Genomic DNA, 25,289 nt, shown 5'->3' on the forward strand with positions numbered 1-25,289 from the left:
TGGGGAGAGGGGGAGGGAGGGAGAGAGGGGGAGGGAGAGAGGGGGAGAGAGAGGGATGGGGAGAGGGGGGAGAGAGAGGGATGGGGAGAGAGAGGGATGGGGAGAGGGGGGGAGAGAGAGGGATGGGGAGAGAGAGAGGGGGAGAGAGAGGGATGGGGGAGAGCGAGAGTGGGAGGGAGAGAGCGAGAGAGGGGTGGAGGAGAGGGGGAGAGAGTGGGAGATGGTGGGAGAAGAGGTGGTAGGAAGGTGAGATTCGGTCGGTGTGACCAGGAGGCGTCGGTATGACCAGGAGGCATCGGTCTGACCTGAAGGGTTAATGACTTCTGGAGACGGGCCAATGAGTCGTTGAGCTTTGCACGAGGACTAACATGTCTTCTGTGGTTGTTCCGGACAGTCTCAGAGATTTCTAGAAAGCCTTAATGACCATCCGTATCAAGTGGGCTTTCTCTAAACCTCTTACTCACAGAACATGCCTCTCTGAATTCTTGGAAACCCTAAGAGCCTTGGAAAGGTTAGGCCTTTAATTAGACCTTAAGTACCATATTTGGGGATTCTGGTTCCCGACTGACATTTTGGTGTACGAATCGCTCTCTTGTCATTGTAAGGGGTCCTGTGGTCTTATCGTGCCAGAATGCCCAGTCTCTGAGCTCTCTGCTCCAAATCCTCCCAGCAGAAGAGCCCGTTCCGGAGTCATTGTGATTTGCTTAATTCCTCCTCCCCTCATTTAGAAAAAGGTCAAAGGTAATCGATGAGGGGAGGCAAGGAGAGGAAACGTGGATCAAATGCACTTGTATGAAATGGCTCCTTGTCCACGAGCGTGTCATCAGGTTAAATTTAGTTTACAGAGGAGGAATCCCCAAATATATGTGGAAAGTGGTAAAAAATGACATTTAGCTAGTTGTCAGTGTGACCAGGGGCCGTCGGTGTGACCAGGGGGCGTCGGTCCGACCAGCAGGGGGCGTCGGTCCGACCAGCAGGGGGCGTCGGTCCGACCAGCAGGGGGCGTCGGTCCGACCAGCAGGGGGCGTCGGTCCGACCAGCAGGGGGCGTCGGTCCGACCAGCAGGGGGTGTCGGTGTGACCAGGGGGCGTCGGTGTGACCAGGGGGCGTCGGTGTGACCAGGGGGCGTCGGTGTCACCAGGGGGGCGTCGGTGTCACCCGGGGGCGTCGGTGTCACCCGGGGGCGTCGGTGTCACCAGGGGGCGTCGGTGTCACCAGGGGGCGTCGGTGTCACCAGGGGGCGTCGGTGTGACCAGGGGGCGTCCGTGTGACCAGGAGGCGTCGGGTCTGACCTGGAGGGTTAATGACTTCTGGAGACGGGCCAATGAGTCGTTGAGCTTTGCACGAGGACTAACATGTCTTCTGTGGTTGTTCCGGACAGTCTCAGAGATTTCTAGAAAGCCTTAATGACCATCCGTATCAAGTGGGCTTTCTCTAAACCTCTTACTCACAGAACATGCCTCTCTGAATTCTTAGAAACCCTAAGAGCCTTGGAAAGGTTAGGCCTTTAATTAGACCTTAAGTACCATATTTGTGGATTCTGGTTCCCGACTGACATTTTGGTGTACGAATCGCTCTCTTGTCGTTGTTAAGGGGTCCTGCGGTCTTGTCGTTCGAGAATGCCCAGTCTCTGAGCTCTCTGCTCCAAATCCTCCCAGCAGAAGAGCCCGTTCCGGAGTCATTGTGATTTGGTTAATTCCTCCTCTCCTCCGTCCGTTCCTCCCCTCCTTTAGAAAAAGGTCAAAGGTAATCGACGAGAGGAGGCAAGGAGAGGAAACGTGGATCAAATGCACTTGTATGAAATGGCTCCTTGTCCACGAGCGTGTCATCAGGTTAAATTTAGTTTACAGAGGAGGAATCCCCAAATATATGTGGAAAGTGGTAAAAATTACATTTAGCTAGTTGTCAGTTCGACCAGGGGGCGTCGGTCCGACCAGGGGGCGTCGGTGTGACCAGGAGGCGTCGGTTTGACCAGGGGGCGTCGGTTTGACCCGGGGGCGTCGGTGTCACCAGGGGGTGTCGGTTTGACCCGGGGGCGTCGGTGTCACCCGGGGGCGTCGGTGTCACCCGGGGGCGTCGGTGTCACCCGGGGGCGTCGGTGTCACCAGGGGGCGTCGGTTTGACCTGGAGGCGTCGGTGTGACCAGGGGGCGTCGGTGTGTCCAGGGGGCGTCGGTGTGTCCAGGGGGCGTCGGTGTGACCAGGAGGCGTCGGTGTGTCCAGGAGGCGTCGGTGTGTCCAGGAGGCGTCGGTATGACCAGGAGGCATCGGTCTGACCTGAAGGGTTAATGACTTCTGGAGACGGGCCAATGAGTCGTTGAGCTTTGCACGAGGACTAACATGTCTTCTGTGGTTGTTCCGGACAGTCTCAGAGATTTCTAGAAAGCCTTAATGACCATCCGTATCAAGTGGGCTTTCTCTAAACCTCTTACTCACAGAACATGCCTCTCTGAATTCTTGGAAACCCTAAGAGCCTTGGAAAGGTTAGGCCTTTAATTAGACCTTAAGTACCATATTTGGGGATTCTGGTTCCCGACTGACATTTTGGTGTACGAAACGCTCTCTTGTCGTTGTTAAGGGGTCCTGCGGTCTTGTCGTGCCAGAATTGCCCAATCTCTGAGCTCTCTGCTCCAAATCCTCCCAGCAAATCACTTGGCTCTTACAGCTGAAGTTGAAACGGGTCTGGACATGTTGTAGTGATGTCTCTTGTCTGCTCCAGGGACTTATTGGAGAAAACTGTCTGTCGGCTGTTATATGAATTAGTGCCGGTATTGTCACATAGTGTGATCATATTTATCTTGTAGTAAGTCATTTAATTGTTACTGTATTTAAATCGTCGTTACTGTATTTAAATCGTTGTTACTGTATTTAATTCGTTGTTACTGTATTTAATTAGTTGTTACTGTATTTAATTCGTTGTTACTGTATTTAAATAGTTGTTACTGTATTTAAATCGTTGTTACTGTATTTAAATCGTCGTTACTGTATTTAAATCATTGTTACTGTATTTAATTCGTTGTTACTGTATTTAATTCGTTGTTACTGTATTTAATTCGTTGTTACTGTATTTAATTCGTTGTTACTGTATTTAATTCGTTGTTACTGTATTTAAATCGTTGTTACTGTATTTAAATCATTGTTACTGTATTTAAAGCGTTTCAGTCATTTCAAGCCCTTTTGCCCCACTTTTGTTGAATAGAAGAAACTAATTAAGAAATGTTTTTAATAATATTTGTAATCAACTCAAATTTTATTTGTCACATACACATGGTTAGCAGATGTTAATGGTCACATACACATGGTTAGCAGATGTTAGTGCGAGTGTAGCGAAATGCTTGTGCTTCTAGTTCCGACAATGCAGTAATAACAAGTAATCTAACTAACAATTCCAAAACTACTGTCTTGTACACAGTGTAAGGGGATAAAGAATATGCACATAGAGATATATGAATGAGTGATGGTACAGAGCGGCATAGGCAAGATACAGTAGATGGTATCGAGTACAGTATATACATATGAGATGAGTATGTAAACAAAGTGGCATAGTTAAAGTGGCTAGTGATACATATTACATAAAGATGCAGTAGATGATATAGAGTACAGTATATACGGGGCGGCAGGGTAGCCTAGTGGTTAGAGCGTTGGACTAGTAACCGGAAGGTTGCGAGTTCAAACCCCCGAGCTGACAAGGTACAAATCTGTCGTTCTGCCCCTGAACAGGCAGTTAACCCACTGTTCCCAGGCCGTCATTGAAAATAAGAATTTGTTCTTAACTGACTTGCCTGGTTAAATAAAGGTAAAATAAAAAAAATAAAAAAAAATAAAAAAAAATACGTATGCATATGAGATGAATAATGTAGGGTATGTAAACATTATATTAGGTAGCATTGTTTAAAGTGGCTAGTGACATCAAGATGGCCAGATGTAGTACTATGTGCTTGTGTCCTTGTGTCCTTAGTGTTTTTAGTGTTCTTAGTGTTCTTAGTGTCCTTAGTGTTCTTAGTGTCCTTAGTGTCCTTAGTGTCCTTAGTGTCCTTAGTGTCCTTAGTGTCCTTGTGTCCTTAGTGTTCTTAGTGTCCTTAGTGTTCTTAGTGTCCTTAGTGTCCTTGTGTCCTTAGTGTTCTTAGTGTCCTTAGTGTCCTTAGTGTCCTTAGTGTCCTTAGTGTTCTTAGTGTCCTTAGTGTCCTTAGTGTCCTTAGTGTTCTTAGTGTCCTTAGTGTCCTTAGTGTCCTTAGTGTCCTTAGTGTCCTTAGTGTCCTTAGTGTCCTTGTGTCCTTAGTGTTCTTAGTGTCCTTAGTGTCCTTAGTGTCCTTAGTGTCCTTAGTGTCCTTGTGTCCTTAGTGTCCTTGTGTCCTTAGTGTCCTTGTGTCCTTAGTGTCCTTGTGTCCTTAGTGTTCTTAGTGTCCTTAGTGTCCTTAGTGTCCTTGTGTCCTTAACCCTAACTGATCACACCTCAGCAATGTATAACCATTTCTACCAGAAAGATGAGATTGTAAACTCTTCTTGGAGTATGCAGCATTACTAGTTATTGTCTAAGTCTCTCTCATTATTAAATAAACACTGCTGGGTCTGTCTATTTAGGCAGAAATCTACATTTTGTTGTAACGTTCAACGTTTTGAATCTAGCTGCGCTCCTATACCCCCGACCAGCAGGTATTTTCAGTTAAGATCTTTTATTAAAAAACTATTGTTGAAGGAAGAGAAACTCTGGTGTAATATGTTGTTACCACAAGGTGTCGTCTGAACGTCGTACGGTGTTTTCATCAAGAGATGAGAAAGATACGGTTTAATATGTCTGGATAGTTAATACACTGAGTGATGGGGTTTAATATGGGGTTTAATATGGGGTTTAATATGGGTTTAATATGGGGTTTAATATGGGTTTAATATGGGGTTTAATATGGGTTTAATATGGGTTTAATATGGGGTTTAATATGGGTTTAATATGGGGTTTAATATGGGTGGATAGTTTATACACTGAGTGATGGGGTTTAATATGGGGTTTAATATGGGGTTTAATATGGGGTTTAATATGGGGTTTAATATGGGGTTTAATATGGGTTTAATATGGGTTTAATATGGGGTTTAATATGGGGTTTAATATGGGGTTTAATATGGGGTTTAATATGGGGTTTAATATGGGGTTTAATATGGGTTTAATATGGGTTTAATATGGGGTTTAATATGGGGTTTAATATGGGGTTTAATATGGGTTTAATATGGGTTTAATATGGTGGAAAGTTTATACACTGGGTGATGGGGTTTAATATGGTGGATAGTTTATACACTGAGTGATGGGGTTTGATATGGGGTTTAATATGGGGTTTAATATGGGGTTTAATATGTCTGGATAGTTGATACACTGAGTGATGGGGTTTAATATGGGGTTTAATATGGGGTTTAATATGGGGTTTAATATGGGGTTTAATATGGTGGAAAGTTGATACACTGAGTGATGGGGTTTAATATGGGGTTTAATATGGTGGATAGTTGATACACTGAGTGATGGGGTTTAATATGGGTTTAATATGGGGTTTAATATGGGGTTAATATGGGGTTAATATGGGGTTAATATGGGTTTAATATGGGGTTTAATATGGGGTTTAATATGGGTTTAATATGGGGTTTAATATGGGGTTTAATATGGGGTTTAATATGGTGGAAAGTTGATACACTGAGTGATGGGGTTTAATATAGGGTTTAATATGGGGTTTAATATGGTGGAAAGTTGATACACTGAGTGATGGGGTTTAATATGGGGTTTAATATGGGTTTAATATGGGGTTTAATATGGGGTTAATATGGGGTTAATATGGGTTTAATATGGGGTTTAATATGGGGTTTAATATGGGTTTAATATGGGGTTTAATATGGGGTTTAATATGGGGTTTAATATGGGTTTAATATGGGGTTAATATGGGTTTAATATGGGGTTTAATATGGGGTTTAATATGGGGTTTAATATGGGGTTAATATGGGTTTAATATGGGGTTTAATATGGGGTTTAATATGGGATTTAATATGGGGTTAATATGGGTTTAATATGGGGTTTAATATGGGGTTTAATATGGGGTTTAATATGGGGTTTAATATGGGGTTTAATATGGTGGAAAGTTGATACACTGAGTGATGGGGTTTAATATGGGGTTTAATATGGGGTTTAATATGGGGTTTAATATGGAGTTTAATATGGGTTTAATATGGGGTTAATATGGGGTTTAATATGGGGTTTAATATAGGGTTTAATATGGGGTTTAATATGGGGTTTAATATTGGGTTTAATATAGGGTTTAATATGGGGTTTAATATGGGGTTTAATATGGTGGAAAGTTGATACACTGAGTGATGGGGTTTAATATGGGGTTTAATATGGGTTTAATATGGGGTTTAATATGGGGTTTAATATGGTGGAAAGTTGATACACTGAGTGATGGGGTTTAATATGGGGTTTAATATGTCTGGATAGTTAATACACTGAGTGATGGGGTTTAATATGGGGTTTAATATGGGGTTTAATATGGGGTTTAATATGGTGGAAAGTTGATACACTGAGTGATGGGGTTTAATATGGGGTTTAATATGTCTGGATAGTTAATACACTGAGTGATGGGGTTTAATATGGGGTTTAATATGGGTTTAATATGGGGTTTAATATGGGGTTTAATATGGAGTTTAATATGGGTTTAATATGGGGTTAATATGGGTTTAATATGGGGTTTAATATGGGGTTTAATATGGGGTTTAATATGGGGTTTAATATGGGGTTAATATGGGTTTAATATGGGGTTTAATATTGGGTTTAATATGGGGTTTAATATGGGGTTTAATATGGGTTTAATATGGGGTTTAATATGGGGTTTAATATGGGGTTTAATATGGGTGGATAGTTTATACACTGAGTGATGGGGTTTAATATGGGGTTTAATATGGGGTTTAATATGGGTTTAATATGGGGTTTAATATGGTGGATAGTTTATACACTGAGTCATGGGGTTTAATATGGGGTTTAATATGGGGTTTAATATGAGGTTTAATATGGTGGATAGTTTATACACTGAGTGATGGGGTTTAATATGAGGTTTAATATGGGTTTAATATGGGGTTTAATATGGGGTTTAATATGGTGGATAGTTGATACACTGAGTGATGGGGTTTAATATGGGGTTTAATATGGTGGATAGTTGATACACTGAGTGATGGGTTTAATATGGGGTTTAATATGGGTTTAATATGGGGTTTAATATGGGTTTAATATGGTGGATAGTTTATACACTGAGTGATGGGGTTTAATATGGGGTTTAATATGGTGGATAGTTTATACACTGAGTGATGGGGTTTAATATGGGTTTAATATGGGGTTTAATATGGGGTTTAATATGGGGTTCAATATGGTGGATAGTTTATACACTGAGTGATGGGGTTTAATATGGGTTTAATATGGGGTTTAATATGGGTTTAATATGGTGGATAGTTTATACACTGAGTGATGGGGTTTAATATGGGTTTAATATGGGTTTAATATGGGGTTTAATATGGGTTTAATATGGGTTTAATATGGGGTTTAATATGGTGGATAGTTTATACACTGAGTGATGGGTTTAATATGGGTTTTAATATGGGGTTTAATATGGGGTTTGATATGGGGTTTGATATGGGGTTTAATATGGGGTTTAATGTGGGGTTTGATATGGGTTTAATATGGGGTTTAATATGGGGTTTAATATGGTGGATAGTTTATACACTGAGTGATGGGGTTTAATATGGGTTTAATATGGGGTTTAATATGGGTTTAATATGGTGGATAGTTTATACACTGAGTGATGGGGTTTAATATGGGTTTAATATGGGTTTAATATGGGGTTTAATATGGGTTTAATATGGGTTTAATATGGGGTTTAATATGGTGGATAGTTTATACACTGAGTGATGGGTTTAATATGGGTTTTAATATGGGGTTTAATGTGGGGTTTGATATGGGGTTTGATATGGGGTTTAATATGGGTGGATAGTTGATACACTGAGTGATGGGGTTTAATATGGGTTTAATATGGGGTTTAATATGGGGTTTAATGTGGGGTTTAATATGGGTTTAATATGGGGTTTAATATGGTGGATAGTTGATACACTGAGTGATGGGGTTTAATATGGGTTTTAATATGGGGTTTAATGTGGGGTTTAATATGGGTGGATAGTTGATACACTGAGTGATGGGGTTTAATATGGGGTTTAATATGGGGTTAATATGGGGTTTAATATGGGGTTTAATATGGGGTTTAATATGGGGTTTAATATGGGGTTAATATGGGGTTTAATATGGGGTTTAATATGGGGTTAATATGGGGTTTAATATGGGGTTAATATGGGTTTAATATGGGGTTTAATATGGGGTTTAATATGGGGTTTAATATGGGGTTAATATGGGGTTTAATATGGGGTTTAATATGGGGTTAATATGGGTTTAATATGGGGTTTAATATGGGGTTTAATATGGGGTTTAATATGGGGTTTAATATGGGGTTAATATGGGGTTTAATATGGGGTTTAATATGGGGTTTAATATGGTGGATAGTTAATACACTGAGTGATGGGGTTTAATATGGGTTTAATATGGGGTTTAATATGGGGTTTAATATGGGGTTTAATATGGGGTTTAATATGGGGTTTGATATGGGGTTTAATATGGGTGGATAGTTGATACACTGGGTGATGGGGTTTAATATGGTGGATAGTTTATACACTGAGTGATGGGGTTTAATATGGGGTTTAATATGGGGTTTAATATGGTGGATAGTTAATACACTGAGTGATGGGGTTTAATATGGGGTTTAATATGGGGTTTAATATGGGGTTTAATATGGGGTTTAATATGGGTTTAATATGGTGGAAAGTTGATACACTGAGTGATGGGGTTTAATATGGGGTTTAATATGGGTGGATAGTTTATACACTGGGTGATGGGTTTAATATGGGGTTTAATATGGGTTTAATATGGGGTTTAATATGGGGTTTAATATGGGGTTTAATATGTGGTTTAATATGGGGTTTAATATGGGGTTTAATATGGGTTTAATATGGGGTTTTATATGGTGGATAGTTGATACTCTGAGTGATGGGGTTTAATATGGGGTTTAATATGGGGTTTAATATGGGGTTTAATATGGGGTTTAATATGGGTTTAATATGGGGTTTAATATGGGGTTTAATATGGGTTTAATATGGGGTTTAATATGGGGTTTAATATGGGTTTAATATGGTGGATAGTTGATACTATGAGTGATGGGGTTTAATATGGGGTTTAATATGGGTTTAATATGGGGTTTAATATGGTGTTTAATATGGATTTAATATGGGGTTTAATATGGGGTTTAATATGGGTTTAATATGGGTTTAATATGGGGTTTAATATGGGTTTAATATGGGGTTTAACATGGTGGATAGTTTATACACTGAGTGATGGGTTTAATATGGTGTATCGCTCCTCCTGTCCCTATCACTCCTCCTACCCCCCCTCCATCTCTCCTCCTGTCCCCATTACTCCTCCTATCCCCCCCTCCATCTCTCCTCCTGTCCCTATCACTCCTCCTACCCCCCCTCCATCGCCCCTCCTGTCCCCATTACTCCTCCTACCCCCCCTCCATCGCTCCTCCTGTCCCCATTACTCCTCCTACCCCCCCTCCATCTCTCCTCCTGTCCCCATTACTCCTCCTACCCCCCTCCATCTCTCCTCCTGTCCCCATTACTCCTACCCCCCTCCATCTCTCATCCTGTCCCCATTACTCCTCCTACCCCCCTCCATCCCTCCTCCTACCCCCATCTCTCCTCCTCCCTCCCCCTCCTCCTCTCCCCAGGTGCGGGGAAGTCTCTAGTAGGGGTAACTGCAGCCTGTACGGTTCGTAAGCGCTGCCTGGTCCTGGGGAACAGCTCTGTGTCAGTAGAACAGTGGAAGGCTCAGTTTAAGATGTGGTCCTCCATCTCTCCCCAGGTGCGGGGAAGTCTCTAGTAGGGGTAACTGCAGCCTGTACGGTTCGTAAGCGCTGCCTGGTCCTGGGGAACAGCTCTGTGTCAGTAGAACAGTGGAAGGCTCAGTTTAAGATGTGGTCCTCCATCTCTCCTCCTCTCCCCAGGTGCGGGGAAGTCTCTAGTAGGGGTAACTGCAGCCTGTACGGTCCGTAAGCGCTGCCTGGTCCTGGGGAACAGCTCTGTGTCAGTAGAACAGTGGAAGGCTCAGTTTAAGATGTGGTCCTCCATCTCTCCTCCTCTCCCCAGGTGCGGGGAAGTCTCTAGTAGGGGTAACTGCAGCCTGTACGGTTCGTAAGCGCTGCCTGGTCCTGGGGAACAGCTCTGTGTCAGTAGAACAGTGGAAGGCTCAGTTTAAGATGTGGTCCTCCATCTCTCCTCCTCTCCCCAGGTGCGGGGAAGTCTCTAGTAGGGGTAACTGCAGCCTGTACGGTTCGTAAGCGCTGCCTGGTCCTGGGGAACAGCTCTGTGTCAGTAGAACAGTGGAAGGCTCAGTTTAAGATGTGGTCCTCCATCTCTCCTCCTCTCCCCAGGTGCGGGGAAGTCTCTAGTAGGGGTAACTGCAGCCTGTACGGTTCGTAAGCGCTGCCTGGTCCTGGGGAACAGCTCTGTGTCAGTAGAACAGTGGAAGGCTCAGTTTAAGATGTGGTCCTCCATCTCTCCCCAGGTGCGGGGAAGTCTCTAGTAGGGGTAACTGCAGCCTGTACGGTTCGTAAGCGCTGCCTGGTCCTGGGGAACAGCTCTGTGTCAGTAGAACAGTGCAAGGCTCAGTTTAAGATGTGGTCCTCCATCTCTCCTCCTCTCCCCAGGTGCGGGGAAGTCTCTAGTAGGGGTAACTGCAGCCTGTACGGTCCGTAAGCGCTGCCTGGTCCTGGGGAACAGCTCTGTGTCAGTAGAACAGTGGAAGGCTCAGTTTAAGATGTGGTCCTCCATCTCTCCTCCTCTCCCCAGGTGCGGGGAAGTCTCTAGTAGGGGTAACTGCAGCCTGTACGGTCCGTAAGCGCTGCCTGGTCCTGGGGAACAGCTCTGTGTCAGTAGAACAGTGGAAGGCTCAGTTTAAGATGTGGTCCTCCATCTCTCCTCCTCTCCCCAGGTGCGGGGAAGTCTCTAGTAGGGGTAACTGCAGCCTGTACGGTCCGTAAGCGCTGCCTGGTCCTGGGGAACAGCTCTGTGTCAGTAGAACAGTGGAAGGCTCAGTTTAAGATGTGGTCCTCCATCTCTCCTCCTCTCCCCAGGTGCGGGGAAGTCTCTAGTAGGGGTAACTGCAGCCTGTACGGTCCGTAAGCGCTGCCTGGTCCTGGGGAACAGCTCTGTGTCAGTAGAACAGTGGAAGGCTCAGTTTAAGATGTGGTCCTCCATCTCTCCTCCTCTCCCCAGGTGCGGGGAAGTCTCTAGTAGGGGTAACTGCAGCCTGTACGGTTCGTAAGCGCTGCCTGGTCCTGGGGAACAGCTCTGTGTCAGTAGAACAGTGGAAGGCTCAGTTTAAGATGTGGTCCTCCATCTCTCCCCAGGTGCGGGGAAGTCTCTAGTAGGGGTAACTGCAGCCTGTACGGTCCGTAAGCGCTGCCTGGTCCTGGGGAACAGCTCTGTGTCAGTAGAACAGTGGAAGGCTCAGTTTAAGATGTGGTCCTCCATCTCTCCTCCTCTCCCCAGGTGCGGGGAAGTCTCTAGTAGGGGTAACTGCAGCCTGTACGGTTCGTAAGCGCTGCCTGGTCCTGGGGAACAGCTCTGTGTCAGTAGAACAGTGGAAGGCTCAGTTTAAGATGTGGTCCTCCATCTCTCCCCAGGTGCGGGGAAGTCTCTAGTAGGGGTAACTGCAGCCTGTACGGTCCGTAAGCGCTGCCTGGTCCTGGGGAACAGCTCTGTGTCAGTAGAACAGTGGAAGGCTCAGTTTAAGATGTGGTCCTCCATCTCTCCTCCTCTCCCCAGGTGCGGGGAAGTCTCTAGTAGGGGTAACTGCAGCCTGTACGGTCCGTAAGCGCTGCCTGGTCCTGGGGAACAGCTCTGTGTCAGTAGAACAGTGGAAGGCTCAGTTTAAGATGTGGTCCTCCATCTCTCCTCCTCTCCCCAGGTGCGGGGAAGTCTCTAGTAGGGGTAACTGCAGCCTGTACGGTTCGTAAGCGCTGCCTGGTCCTGGGGAACAGCTCTGTGTCAGTAGAACAGTGGAAGGCTCAGTTTAAGATGTGGTCCTCCATCTCTCCCCAGGTGCGGGGAAGTCTCTAGTAGGGGTAACTGCAGCCTGTACGGTCCGTAAGCGCTGCCTGGTCCTGGGGAACAGCTCTGTGTCAGTAGAACAGTGGAAGGCTCAGTTTAAGATGTGGTCCTCCATCTCTCCTCCTCTCCCCAGGTGCGGGGAAGTCTCTAGTAGGGGTAACTGCAGCCTGTACGGTCCGTAAGCGCTGCCTGGTCCTGGGGAACAGCTCTGTGTCAGTAGAACAGTGGAAGGCTCAGTTTAAGATGTGGTCCTCCATCTCTCCTCCTCTCCCCAGGTGCGGGGAAGTCTGTAGTAGGGGTAACTGCAGCCTGTACGGTTCGTAAGCGCTGCCTGGTCCTGGGGAACAGCTCTGTGTCAGTAGAACAGTGGAAGGCTCAGTTTAAGATGTGGTCCTCCATCTCTCCTCCTCTCCCCAGGTGCGGGGAAGTCTCTAGTAGGGGTAACTGCAGCCTGTACGGTCCGTAAGCGCTGCCTGGTCCTGGGGAACAGCTCTGTGTCAGTAGAACAGTGGAAGGCTCAGTTTAAGATGTGGTCCTCCATCTCTCCTCCTCTCCCCAGGTGCGGGGAAGTCTCTAGTAGGGGTAACTGCAGCCTGTACGGTTCGTAAGCGCTGCCTGGTCCTGGGGAACAGCTCTGTGTCAGTAGAACAGTGGAAGGCTCAGTTTAAGATGTGGTCCTCCATCTCTCCCCAGGTGCGGGGAAGTCTCTAGTAGGGGTAACTGCAGCCTGTACGGTCCGTAAGCGCTGCCTGGTCCTGGGGAACAGCTCTGTGTCAGTAGAACAGTGGAAGGCTCAGTTTAAGATGTGGTCCTCCATCTCTCCTCCTCTCCCCAGGTGCGGGGAAGTCTCTAGTAGGGGTAACTGCAGCCTGTACGGTCCGTAAGCGCTGCCTGGTCCTGGGGAACAGCTCTGTGTCAGTAGAACAGTGGAAGGCTCAGTTTAAGATGTGGTCCTCCATCTCTCCTCCTCTCCCCAGGTGCGGGGAAGTCTCTAGTAGGGGTAACTGCAGCCTGTACGGTCCGTAAGCGCTGCCTGGTCCTGGGGAACAGCTCTGTGTCAGTAGAACAGTGGAAGGCTCAGTTTAAGATGTGGTCCTCCATCTCTCCCCAGGTGCGGGGAAGTCTCTAGTAGGGGTAACTGCAGCCTGTACGGTTCGTAAGCGCTGCCTGGTCCTGGGGAACAGCTCTGTGTCAGTAGAACAGTGGAAGGCTCAGTTTAAGATGTGGTCCTCCATCTCTCCTCCTCTCCCCAGGTGCGGGGAAGTCTCTAGTAGGGGTAACTGCAGCCTGTACGGTCCGTAAGCGCTGCCTGGTCCTGGGGAACAGCTCTGTGTCAGTAGAACAGTGGAAGGCTCAGTTTAAGATGTGGTCCTCCATCTCTCCCCAGGTGCGGGGAAGTCTCTAGTAGGGGTAACTGCAGCCTGTACGGTTCGTAAGCGCTGCCTGGTCCTGGGGAACAGCTCTGTGTCAGTAGAACAGTGGAAGGCTCAGTTTAAGATGTGGTCCTCCATCTCTCCTCCTCTCCCCAGGTGCGGGGAAGTCTCTAGTAGGGGTAACTGCAGCCTGTACGGTCCGTAAGCGCTGCCTGGTCCTGGGGAACAGCTCTGTGTCAGTAGAACAGTGGAAGGCTCAGTTTAAGATGTGGTCGACCATCGACGACTCTCAGATCTGCCGCTTCACCTCAGATGCCAAGGACAAGGTAAGAGACGCAGCAAACACCATTGAGCTTTTTAAAATCCCCCTTCTCAACTCGGACTTTCAACAGCCTCTGTGTTTTGAGCTTTTTAGAATCCCCCTTCTCAACTCGGACTTTCAACAGCCACTGTGTTTTGAGCTTTTTAAAATCCCCCTTCTCAACTCGGACTTTCAACAGCCTCTGTGTTTTGAGCTTTTTAGAATCCCCCTTCTCAACTCGGACTTTCAACAGCCTCTGTGTTTTGAGCTTTTTAAAATCCCCCTTCTCAACTCGGACTTTCAACAGCCTCTGTGTTTTGAGCTTTTTAAAATCCCCCTTCTCAACTCGGACTTTCAACAGCCACTGTGTTTTGAGCTTTTTAAAATCCCCCTTCTCAACTCGGACTTTCAACAGCCACTGTGTTTTGAGCTTTTTAAAATCCCCCTTCTCAACTCTGACTTTCAACAGCCTCTGTGTTTTGTATAATGGTCTCTTTTTACTGCTTCTTGTTTGCTTTGATTTATTAATTTCAAGTTACTGTTTTAGTTTCAAAGTGTGTTGCGGTTTTAAAATGCACTTTTAAATGAAGTTAAATTTTTTTGTTTTGGAAGCCGATTGGCTGCTCGGTGGCCATCAGTACGTACAGCATGTTGGGACACACCACCAAGAGGTCTTGGGAGGCAGAGAGAGTGATGGAATGGATGAGGTCCCAGGAGTGGGGTCTCATCATCCTGGACGAGGTGCACACTATCCCTGGTGAGTCTATATGGGGTCATGGTTAAGTTAGGTCGGGTTAGGGTTAGTCCACACCATCCCTGGTGAGTCTATGGGGTCAGGGGTCATGGTTAAGTTAGGAGGGGTTACGTTTAGTCCACACCGTCCCTGGTGAGTCTATGGGGTCAGGGGTCATTGTTAAGTTAGGAGGGGTTACGTTTAGTCCACACCATCCCTGGTGAGTCTTTGGGGTCAGGGGTCATGGTTAAGTTAGGAGGGGTTAGGGTTAGACCACACCATCCCTGGTGAGTCTTTGGGGTCAGGGGTCCATGGTTAAGTTAGGAGGGGTTACGTTTAGTCCACACCATCCCTGGTGAGTATGTCTATCTCTCTGTGGTAAGGGGTCAGAGGTTAAGGGGTTTTGGTTAGGAGAGTTTAGGGTTACGCGGGGTTAGAGTTGTATTGAGATGTCTGATATATCTATATCTGAGAGATAAAGAAGGATCAAGAATGTATTTAACCCCCTTATTTTTTGTCACTAAATCGTCTCCATAAACAGTATATTATAATTTTTTCCGACGGGTACCGGGGGACCTTCAGATGAGTCAAAACAACCGACCTGTACGTGTTGGTGACAGTCGCACCTTTACACAGAGGGGTTGTAACGTGGTGCCCTGGGAAGCAAGTTCAGGGAGTGAATCATTTAATAAATAAACACAACATAATACAAACAGGAAACACGAACAACAGACATGAAACTGAAATAGAAGCCCGGGGAAGGAACCAAAGGGACCGATACAAGGAAGGTAACCAGACAGGTGATGGAGTCCAGGTGAGTCTGATGAGGTGACAGGCGCGCGTAACGACGGTGACAGGCGCGCGTAACGAAGGTGACGGGTGCGCGTAACGACGGTGACGGGTGCGCGTAATGACGGTGACGGGTGCGCGTAACGACGGTGACGGGTGCGCGTAATGATGGTGACGGGTGCGCGTAATGACGGTGACGGGCGCGCGTAATGATGGTGACGGGCGCGCGTAATGATGGTGACGGGTGCGCGTAATGATGGTGACAGGCGCGCGTAACGACGGTGACGGGTGAGGGGGAGTATACCTGACAAGGGGTCGTATTAATGTGTATCCCAAACCGTTCGGACGCCACAGACAGAAGTTGTCAGATCGGCTGAACCGACTTCAGACGAGGGCCCAAGACGCTACAGTCGATTTTATGAGAAGACGGGATTTTCAGTTGAACTTCAGGAGTTTAACTGACAGAACACCAGAAAATCTGTTTCTCACTTCTGTGATGTTTCCAAAACATTTATCTAATAATGTCTGCGTTGTCTCCCCCCCTGTAGCTAAGATGTTCCGTCGGGTTCTGACCATTGTCCAGGCCCACTGTAAGCTGGGTCTGACCGCTACGCTGGTCCGAGAGGACGACAAGATCGTTGATCTCAACTTCCTGATTGGGCCCAAGCTGTTCGAGGCGAACTGGATGGAGCTCCAGAACAACGGATACATCGCTAAGGTCCAGTGTGCCGAGGTTAGTCCGTCTGTGTGGGGATAAACCTGGGTTAAACCTGGGTTAAACCTGGGTTAGTCCGTCTGTGTGGGGATAAACCTGGGTTAAACCTGGGTTAAACCTGGGTTAGTCCGTCTGTGTGGGGATAAACCTGGGGTTAGTCCGTCTGTGTGGGGATAAACCTGGGTTAGTCCGTCTGTGTGGGGATAAACCTGGGTTAGTCCGTCTGTGTGGGGATAAACCTGGGTTAGTCCGTCTGTGTGGGGATAAACCTGGGTTAGTCCGTCTGTGTGGGGATAAACCTGGGGTTAGTCCGTCTGTGTGGGGATAAACCTGGGTTAGTCCGTCTGTGTGGGGATAAACCTGGGGTAGTCCGTCTGTGTGGGGATAAACCTGGGTTAGTCCGTCTGTGTGGGGATAAACCTGGGTTAGTCCGTCTGTGTGGGGATAAACCTGGGTTAGTCCATCATCCATACCTGTACCAGTCTGTGTGGGGATAAACCTGGGTTAGTCTGTCATCCTGTACTAGTCTGTGTGGGGATAAACCTGGGTTAGTCTGTCATCTGTACCAGTCTGTGTGGGGATAAACCTGGGTTAGTCCGTAATCTGTACCAGTCTGTGTGGGGATAAACCTGGGTTAGTCCATCATCCTGTACCAGTCTGTGTGGGGATAAACCTGGGTTAGTCCATCATCCTGTACCAGTCTGTGTGGGGATAAACCTGGGTTAGTCTGTCATCCATACCTGTACCAGTCTGTGTGGGGATAAACCTGGGTTAGTCCATCATCCTGTACCAGTCTGTGTGGGGATAAACTTGGGTTAGTCCGTCATCCTGTACCGGTCTGTGTGGGGGATAAACCTGGGTTAGTCCATCATCCTGTACCAGTCTATGTGGGGATAAACCTGGGTTAGTCCGTCATCCTGTACCAGTCTGTGTGGGGATAAACCTGGGTTAGTCCATCATCCTGTACCAGTCTGTGTGGGGATAAACCTGGGTTAGTCTGTCATCCATACCTTTACCAGTCTGTGTGGGGATAAACCTGGGTTAGTCAGTCATCCATACCTGTACCAGTCTGTGTGGGGATAAACCTGGGTTAGTCTGTCATCCTGTACCAGTCTGTGTGGGGATAAACCTGGGTTAGTCTGTCATCCATACCTTTACCAGTCTGTGTGGGGATAAACCTGGGTTAGTCAGTCATCCTGTACCAGTCTGTGTGGGGATAAACCTGGGTTAGTCTGTCATCCTGTACCAGTCTGTGTGGGGATAAACCTGGGTTAGTCTGTCATCCATACCTTTACCAGTCTGTGTGGGGATAAACCTGGGTTAGTCAGTCATCCATACCTGTACCAGTCTGTGTGGGGATAAACCTGGGTTAGTTCGTCATCCTGTACCAGTCAGTGTGGGGATAAACCTGAGTTAGTCCATCATCCTGTACCAGTCTGTGTGGGGATAAACCTGGGTTAGTCCATCATCCTGTACCAGTCTGTGTGGGGATAAACCTGGGTTAGTCTGTCATCCTGTACCAGTCTGTGTGGGGATATATGGGGACAGAGCTATATAGTATATTAGAAGGGTATATGGGGACAGAGCTATATAGTATATTAGAAGGGTATATGGGGACAGAGCTATATAGTATATTAGAAGGGTTTATGGGGACAGAGCTATATAGTATATTAGAAGGGTTTATGGGGACAGAGCTATATAGTATATTAGAAGGGTATATGAGGACAGAGCTATATAGTATATTAGAAGGGTATATGGGGACAGAGCTATATAGTATATTAGAAGGGTATATGGGGACAGAGCTATATAGTATATTAGAAGGGTTTATGGGGACAGAGCTATATAGTATATTAGAAGGGTATATGGGGACAGAGCTATATAGTATATTAGAAGGGTTTATGGGGACAGAGCTATATAGTATATTAGAAAGGTATATGGGGACAGAGCTATATAGTATATTAGAAGGGTTTATGGGGACAGAGCTATATAGTATATTAGAAGGGTATATGGGGACATAGCTATATAGTATATTAGAAGGGTTTATGGGGACAGAGCTATATAGTATATTAGAAGGGTTTATTGGGACAGAGCTATATAGTATATTAGAAGGGTATATGGGGACAGAGCTATATAGTATATTAGAAGGGTTTATGGGGACAGAGCTATATAGTATATTAGAAGGGTATATGGGGACAGAGCTATATAGTATATTAGAAGGGTTTATGGGGACAGAGCTATATAGTATATTAGAAGGGTTTATTGGGACAGAGCTATATAGTATATTAGAAGGGTATATGGGGACAGAGCTATATAGTATATTAGAAGGGTATTTGAGGACAGAGCTATATAGTATATTAGAAGGGTATTTGAGGACAGAGCTATATAGTATATTAGAAGGGTATATCAGGACAGATCTGTTGACCACATTAGAAGGGTATTTGGGGACAGAGCTATAAAGTATATTAGAAGGGTATATCAGGACAGAGCTGTTGACCACATTAGAAGGGTATATGGGGACAGAGCTATATAGTATATTAGAAGGGTATTTGGGGACAGAGCTGTTGACCACGTTTTGGGTCAGCCCCAACGTGATCTAGGAAGTGTTTGGGGTTTCTGTCTTAAACCTTGTTAGTTCATCAAAATGAGCGAGAGGGCTGAAGTAATCAGGATTACTGTACGTGAGCTTGAGAATAATCCAGACTTTATTTTTCGGAGAAGTCTGAAGCTAATTCTTTGTGAACTGGTGTGACCTGCTGGACCATAAAGCCCACGCTATGTGGTAATCACCTGCCTGCCAACGGCTGTCGTTCAGGGGTGGGAAACCCCAGTCCTCAAGGGGGGGAGGGCTGTCGTTCAGGTGCCAACGGCTGTCGTTCAGGGGTGGGAAACCCCAGTCCTCGAGGGCCTGATTTGGTGTCACACTTGTTCTCCATCCGTAGCAAACACAGCTGATTCATCAAATGTCATTCTAAACTGAAGATTAGCATAAGGTGATTATTGGAGTCAGGTGTGTTAGCTGGGGACCTGGGGGTAAAACTGTGTCACCAATCAGGCCCTCGAGGACTGGAGTTGCCCACCTCAGTGTTTCCAGACACTGAGGGGGGGGCTGTCCTCTTTAGATCTCTATTGGTCCTCAGGGGGTTTAACTGACCTGAAGAGGTTCTGGTCTCAGGGGGTTTAACTGACCTGAAGAGGTTCTGGTCTCAGGGGGTTTAACTGACCTGAAGAGGTTCTGGTCTCAGGGGGTTTAACTGACCTGAAGAGGTTCTGGTCTCAGGGGGTTTAACTGACCTGAAGAGGTTCTGGTCTCAGGGGGTTTAACTGACCTGAAGAGGTTCTGGTCTCAGGGGGTTTAACTGACCTGAAGAGGTTCTGGTCTCAGGGGGTTTAACTAACCTGAAGAGGTTCTGCTGTATGTTTGTTTTGTGGGACACAGGAAGTGTAGAATAATGGGCATAAAAGAGAAAGGTCACAGGAAACCGTCCTGCTTTTCACATCATTGATGCCCAGCAGGGCTTCTTGACCCCAGCAAGATTAGCTACAGCGTGTGGAGTAGATAATGGGAATCCTAATGAAGTAATTAACTAGGCCTGATCTCAATCCCAAAACCCTTACGTCATCCCATCCAGCCTGGTTTCACCTGATCTGACTTCCCATCTTTTTTAATTAGTTTTCAAACATCCGTTTACAATTCAACATTTCGTCAATTAGGGAGGGTAGGAAGTAGACTCCAACAACACATTAGTAACTATGAGGCTCTGTGTGGACGGTGTGCTGGACTAACAGGTAGAGGGTAGGAAGTAGACTCCAACAACACATTAGTAACATGAGGCTCTATGTGCACGGTGTGCTGGACTAACAGGTAGAGAGTAGGAAGTAGACTCCAACAACACATTAGTAACATGAGGCTCTATGTGCACGGTGTGCTGGACTAACAGGTGGAGAGTAGGAAGTAGACTCCAACAACACATTAGTAACATGAGGCTCTATGTGCACGGTGTGCTGGACTAACAGGTAGAGAGTAGGAAGTAGACTCCAACAACACATTAGTAACATGAGGCTCTATATGGACGGTGTGCTGGACTAACAGGTAGAGAGTAGGAAGTAGACTCCAACAACACATTAGTAACATGAGGCTCTATGTGCACGGTGTGCTGGACTAACAGGTAGAGGGTAGGAAGTAGACTCCAACAACACATTAGTAACATGAGGCTGTGCTGGACTAACAGGTAGAGAGTAGGAAGTAGTCTCCAACAAGACGTTAGTAACATGAGGCTCTATGTGCACGGTGTGCTGGACTAACAGGTAGAGAGTAGGAAGTAGACTTCAACAATGTCCTCTTTAGATCTCTATTGGTCCTCAAGTTGGACGGTGTGCTGGAGAAACAGGTAGAGTAGAGAGTAGAGTAGGAAGTAGACTTCAACAAGACGTTAGTAACATGAGGCTCTATGTGCACAGTGTGCTGGACTAACAGGTAGAGAGTAGGAAGTAGACTCCAACAACACATTAGTAACATGAGGCTCTATGTGCACGGTGTGCTGGACTAACAGGTAGAGGTGTTGACCTCCGATGTCCTGGTTTCATTCCCAACCTGGTCCTCAACACCATCATCACTACCTGACCACCACCACCAGCTTCCTATTGGCTTACGCCCTACTGGGAGGGGACTAGTATCACTATGGAAACGTTGGTGATGTCATTATTACGTCCAGCGCGTTGCTTTTTTTTCTAGACGACGATATACACCCTGCTCAAACAAATAAAGGGAACACTTAAACAACACAATGTAACTCCAAGTCAATCACACTTCTGTGAAATCAAACTGTCCACTCAGGAAGCAACACTGATTGACAATAAATTCCACATGCTGTTGTGCAAATGGAATAGACAACAGGTGGAAATTATAGGCAATTAGCAAGACACCCCCCAATAAAGGAGTGGTTCTGCAGGTGGTGACCAGACCACTTCTCAGTTCCTATGCTTCCTGGCTGATGTTTTGGTCCCTTTTGAATGCTGGCGGTGTTTTCACTCTAGTGGTAGCATGAGACGGAGTCTACAACCCACACAAGTGGCTCAGGTAGTGCAGCTCACCCAGGATGGCACATCAATGCGAGCTGTGGCAAGAAGGTTTGCTGTGTCTGTCAGCGTAGTGTCCAGAGCATGGAGGCGCTACCAGGAGACAGGCCAATACATCAGGAGACGTGGAGGAGACCGTGGGAGGGCAATAACCCAGCAGCAGGACCGCTACCTCCGCCTTTGTGCAAGGAGGAGCAGGAGGAGCACTGCCAGAGCCCTGCAAAATGACCTCCAGCAGGCCACAAATGTGCATGTGTCTGCTCAAACGGTCAGAAACAGACTCCATGAGGGTGGTATGAGGGCCCGATGTCCACAGGTGGGGGTTGTGCTTACAGCCCAACACCGTGCAGGAGGTTTGGCATTTGCCAGAGAACACCAAGATTGGCAAATTCGCCACTGTCGCCCTGTGCTCTTCACAGATGAAAGCAGGTTCACACTGAGCACGTGACAGACGTGACAGAGTCTGGAGACGCCGTGGAGAACGTTCTGCTGCCTGCAACATCCTCCAGCATGACCGGTTTGGTGGTGGGTCAGTCATGGTGTGGGGTGGCATTTCTTTGGGGTTCCGCACATGTGCTCGCCAGAGGTAGCCTGACTGCCATTAGGTACCGAGATGAGATCCTCAGACCCCTTGTGAGACCATATGCTGGTGCGGTTGGCCCTGGGTTCCTCCTAATGCAAGACAAGTCTAGACCTCATGTGGCTGGAGTGTGTCAGCAGTTCCTGCAAGAGGAAGGCATTGAGGCTATGGACTGGCCGGCCCGTTCCCCAGACCTGAATCCAATTGAGCACATCTGGGACATCATGTCTCGCTCCATCCACCAACGCCAGTCTGTTGCTCCACAGACTGTTCAGGAGTTAGCGGATGCTTTAGTCCAGGTCTGGGAGGAGATCCCTCAGGAGACCATCCGCCACCTCATCAGGAGCTTGCCCAGGCGTTGTAGGGAGGTCATACAGGCACGTGGAGGCCACACACACTACTGAGCCTCATTTTGACTTGTTTTTAAGGACATTACATCAAAGTTGGATCAGCCTGTAGTGTGGTTTTCCACTTTAATTTTGAGTGCGACTCCAAATCCAGACCTCCATGGGTTGATAAATTTGATTTCCATTGATAATTTTTGTGTGATTTTGTTGTCAGCACATTCAACTATGTAAAGAAAAAAGTATTTCATAAGAATATTTCATTCATTCAGATCTAGGATGTTATTTTAGTTGTCCCTTTATTTTTTTGAGCAGTGTATATTAGAAGGGTATTTGGGGACAGAGCTACAGTGGGGCAAAAAAGTATTTAGTCAGCCACCAATTGTGCAAGTTCTCCCACTTAAAAATATGAGAGAGGCCTGTCATTTTCATCATAGGTACACTTCAACTATGACAGACACAATTAGGAAATAAAATCCAGAAAATCACATTGTTGGATATTTAATGAATTTATTTGCAAATTATGGTGGAAAATAAGTATTTGGTCACCTACAAACAAGCAAGATTTCTGGCTCTCACAGAACTGTAACTTCTTCTTTAAGAGGCTCCTCTGTCCTCCACTCGTTACCTGTATTAATGGCACCTCTTTGAACTTGTTATCAGTATAAAAGACACCTGTCCACAACCTCAAACAGTCACACTCCAAACTCCACTATGGCCAAGACCAAAGAGCTATCAAAGGACACCAGAAACAAAATTGTAGACCTGCACCAGGCTGGGAAGACTGAATCTGCAATAGGTAAGCAGCTTGGTTTGAAGAAATCAACTGTGGGAGCAATTATTAGGAAATGGAAGATATACAAGACCACTGATAATCTCCCTCGATCTGGGGCTCCACGCAAGATCTCACCCTGTGGGGTCAAAATTATCACAAGAACGGTGAGCAAAAATCCCAGAACCACACGAGGGGACCGAGTGAGTGACCTGCAGAGAACTGGGACCAAAGTAACAAAGCCTACCATCAGTAACACACTACGCCGCCAGGGACTCAAATCCTGCAGTGCCAGACGTGTCCCCCTGCTTAAGCCAGTACATGTCCAGGCCCGTCTGAAGTTTGCTAGAGAGCATTTGGATGATCCAGAAGAAGATTGGGAGAATGTCATATGGTCAGATGAAACCAAAATATAACTTTTTGATAAAAACTCAACTCGTCGTGTTTGGAGGACAAAGAATGCTGAGTTGCATCCAAAGAACACCATACCTACTGTGAAGCATGAGGGTGGAAACATCATGCTTTGGGGCTGTTTTTCTGCAAGGGACCAGGATGACTGATCAGTGTAAAGGAAAGAATGAATGGGGCCATGTATCGTGAGATTTTGAGTGAAAACCTCCTTCCATCAGCAAGGGCATTGAAGATGAAACGTGGCTGGGTCTTTCAGCATGATCCCAAACACACCGCCCGGGCAACGAAGGAGTGGCTTCGTAAGAAGCATTTCAAGGTCCTGGAGTGGCCTAGCCAGTCTCCAGATCTCAACCCCATAGAAAATCTTTGAAGGGAGTTGAAAGTCCGTGTTGCCCAGCAATAGCCCCAAAACATCACTGCTCTAGAGGAGATCTGCATGGAGGAATGGGCCAAAATACCAGCAACAGTGTGTGAAAACCTTGTGAAGACTTACAGAAAACGTTTGACCTCTGTCATTACCAACAAAGGGTATATAACAAAGTATTGAGATAATCTTTTGTTATTGACCAAATACTTATTTTCCACCATAATTTGCAAATTAATTCATTAAAAATCCTACAATGTGATTTTCTGGATTTTTTTTCTCATTTTGTCTGTCATAGTTGAAGTGTACCTATGATGAAAATTACAGGCCTCTCTCATCTTTCTAAGTGGGAGAACTTGCACAATTGGTGGCTGACTAAATACTTTTTTGCCCCACTGTATATCGTAAATTAGAAGGGTATTTGAGGACAGAGCTAAATAGTATATTAGAAGGGTATATGAGGACAGAGCTATATGGTATATGAGGACAGAGCTACAGTGCCTTGCGAAAGTATTCGGCCCCCTTGAACTTTGTGACCTTTTGCTACATTTCAGGCTTCAAATATAAAGATATAAAACTGTATTTTTTTGTGAAGAATCAACAACAAGTGGGACACAATCATGAAGTGGAACGACATTTATTGGATATTTCAAACAAATCAAAAACTGAAAAATTGGGCGTGCAAAATTATTCAGCCCCCTTAAGTTATTACTTTGTAGCGCCACCTTTTGCTGCGATTACAGCTGTAAGTCGCTTGGGGTATGTCTCTATCAGTTTTGCACATCGAGAGACTGACATTTTTTCCCATTCCTCCTTGCAAAACAGCTCGAGCTCAGTGAGGTTGGATGGAGAGCATTTGTGAACAGCAGTTTTCAGTTCTTTCCACAGATTCTCGATTGGATTCAGGTCTGGACTTTGACTTGGCCATTCTAACACCTGGATATGTTTATTTTTGAACCATTCCATTGTAGATTTTGCTTTATGTTTTGGATCATTGTCTTGTTGGAAGACAAATCTCCGTCCCAGTCTCAGGTCTTTTGCAGACTCCATCAGGTTCTTCCAGAATGGTCCTGTATTTGGCTCCATCCATCTTCCCATCAATTTTAACCATCTTCCCTGTCCCTGCTGAAGAAAAGCAGGCCCAAACCATGATGCTGCCACCACCATGTTTGACAGTGGGGATGATGAGTTCAGCTGCGTTGCTTTTATGCCAAACATAACGTTTTGCATTGTTGCCAAAAAGTTCAATTTTGGTTTCATCTGACCAGAGCACCTTCTTCCACGTTTGGTATGTCTCCCAGGTGGCTTGTGGCAAACTTTAAACAACACTTTTTATGGATATCTTTAAGAAATGGCTTTCTTCTTGCCACTCTTCCATAAAGGCCAGATATGTGCAATATACGACTGATTGTTGTCCTATGGACAGAGTCTCCCACCTCAGCTGTAGATCTCTGCAGTTCATCCAGAGTGATCATGGGCCTCTTGGCTGCATCTCTGATCAGTCTTCTCCTTGTATGAGCTGAAAGTTTAGAGGGACGGCCAGGTCTTGGTAGATTTGCAGTGGTCTGATACTCCTTCCATTTCAATATTATCGCTTGCAC

General features: G+C 46.0%; 1 protein-coding gene across 1 annotated transcript in view; it reads left to right on the forward strand.

Moving 5' to 3' along the window:
* The window catches only part of LOC110516736 (excision repair cross-complementation group 3), a 69,550-nt gene that overhangs the window by 18,236 nt on the left and 26,025 nt on the right, over window positions 1-25,289 (forward strand). Inside the window, exons 8-10 of the mRNA XM_090206870.1 lie at window positions 13,760-13,929; window positions 14,517-14,661; window positions 15,975-16,159. Of these exons, the coding sequence (XP_090062996.1) occupies window positions 13,760-13,929; window positions 14,517-14,661; window positions 15,975-16,159 (500 nt within the window). The remainder of the gene's footprint in view (window positions 1-13,759; window positions 13,930-14,516; window positions 14,662-15,974; window positions 16,160-25,289) is intronic.

The sequence above is a fragment of the Oncorhynchus mykiss genome, chromosome 18 (genome assembly GCF_057628025.1).
Source record: "Oncorhynchus mykiss isolate SJ-2025 chromosome 18, ASM5762802v1, whole genome shotgun sequence".
NCBI classification, from domain to species: Eukaryota; Metazoa; Chordata; class Actinopteri; order Salmoniformes; family Salmonidae; genus Oncorhynchus; species Oncorhynchus mykiss.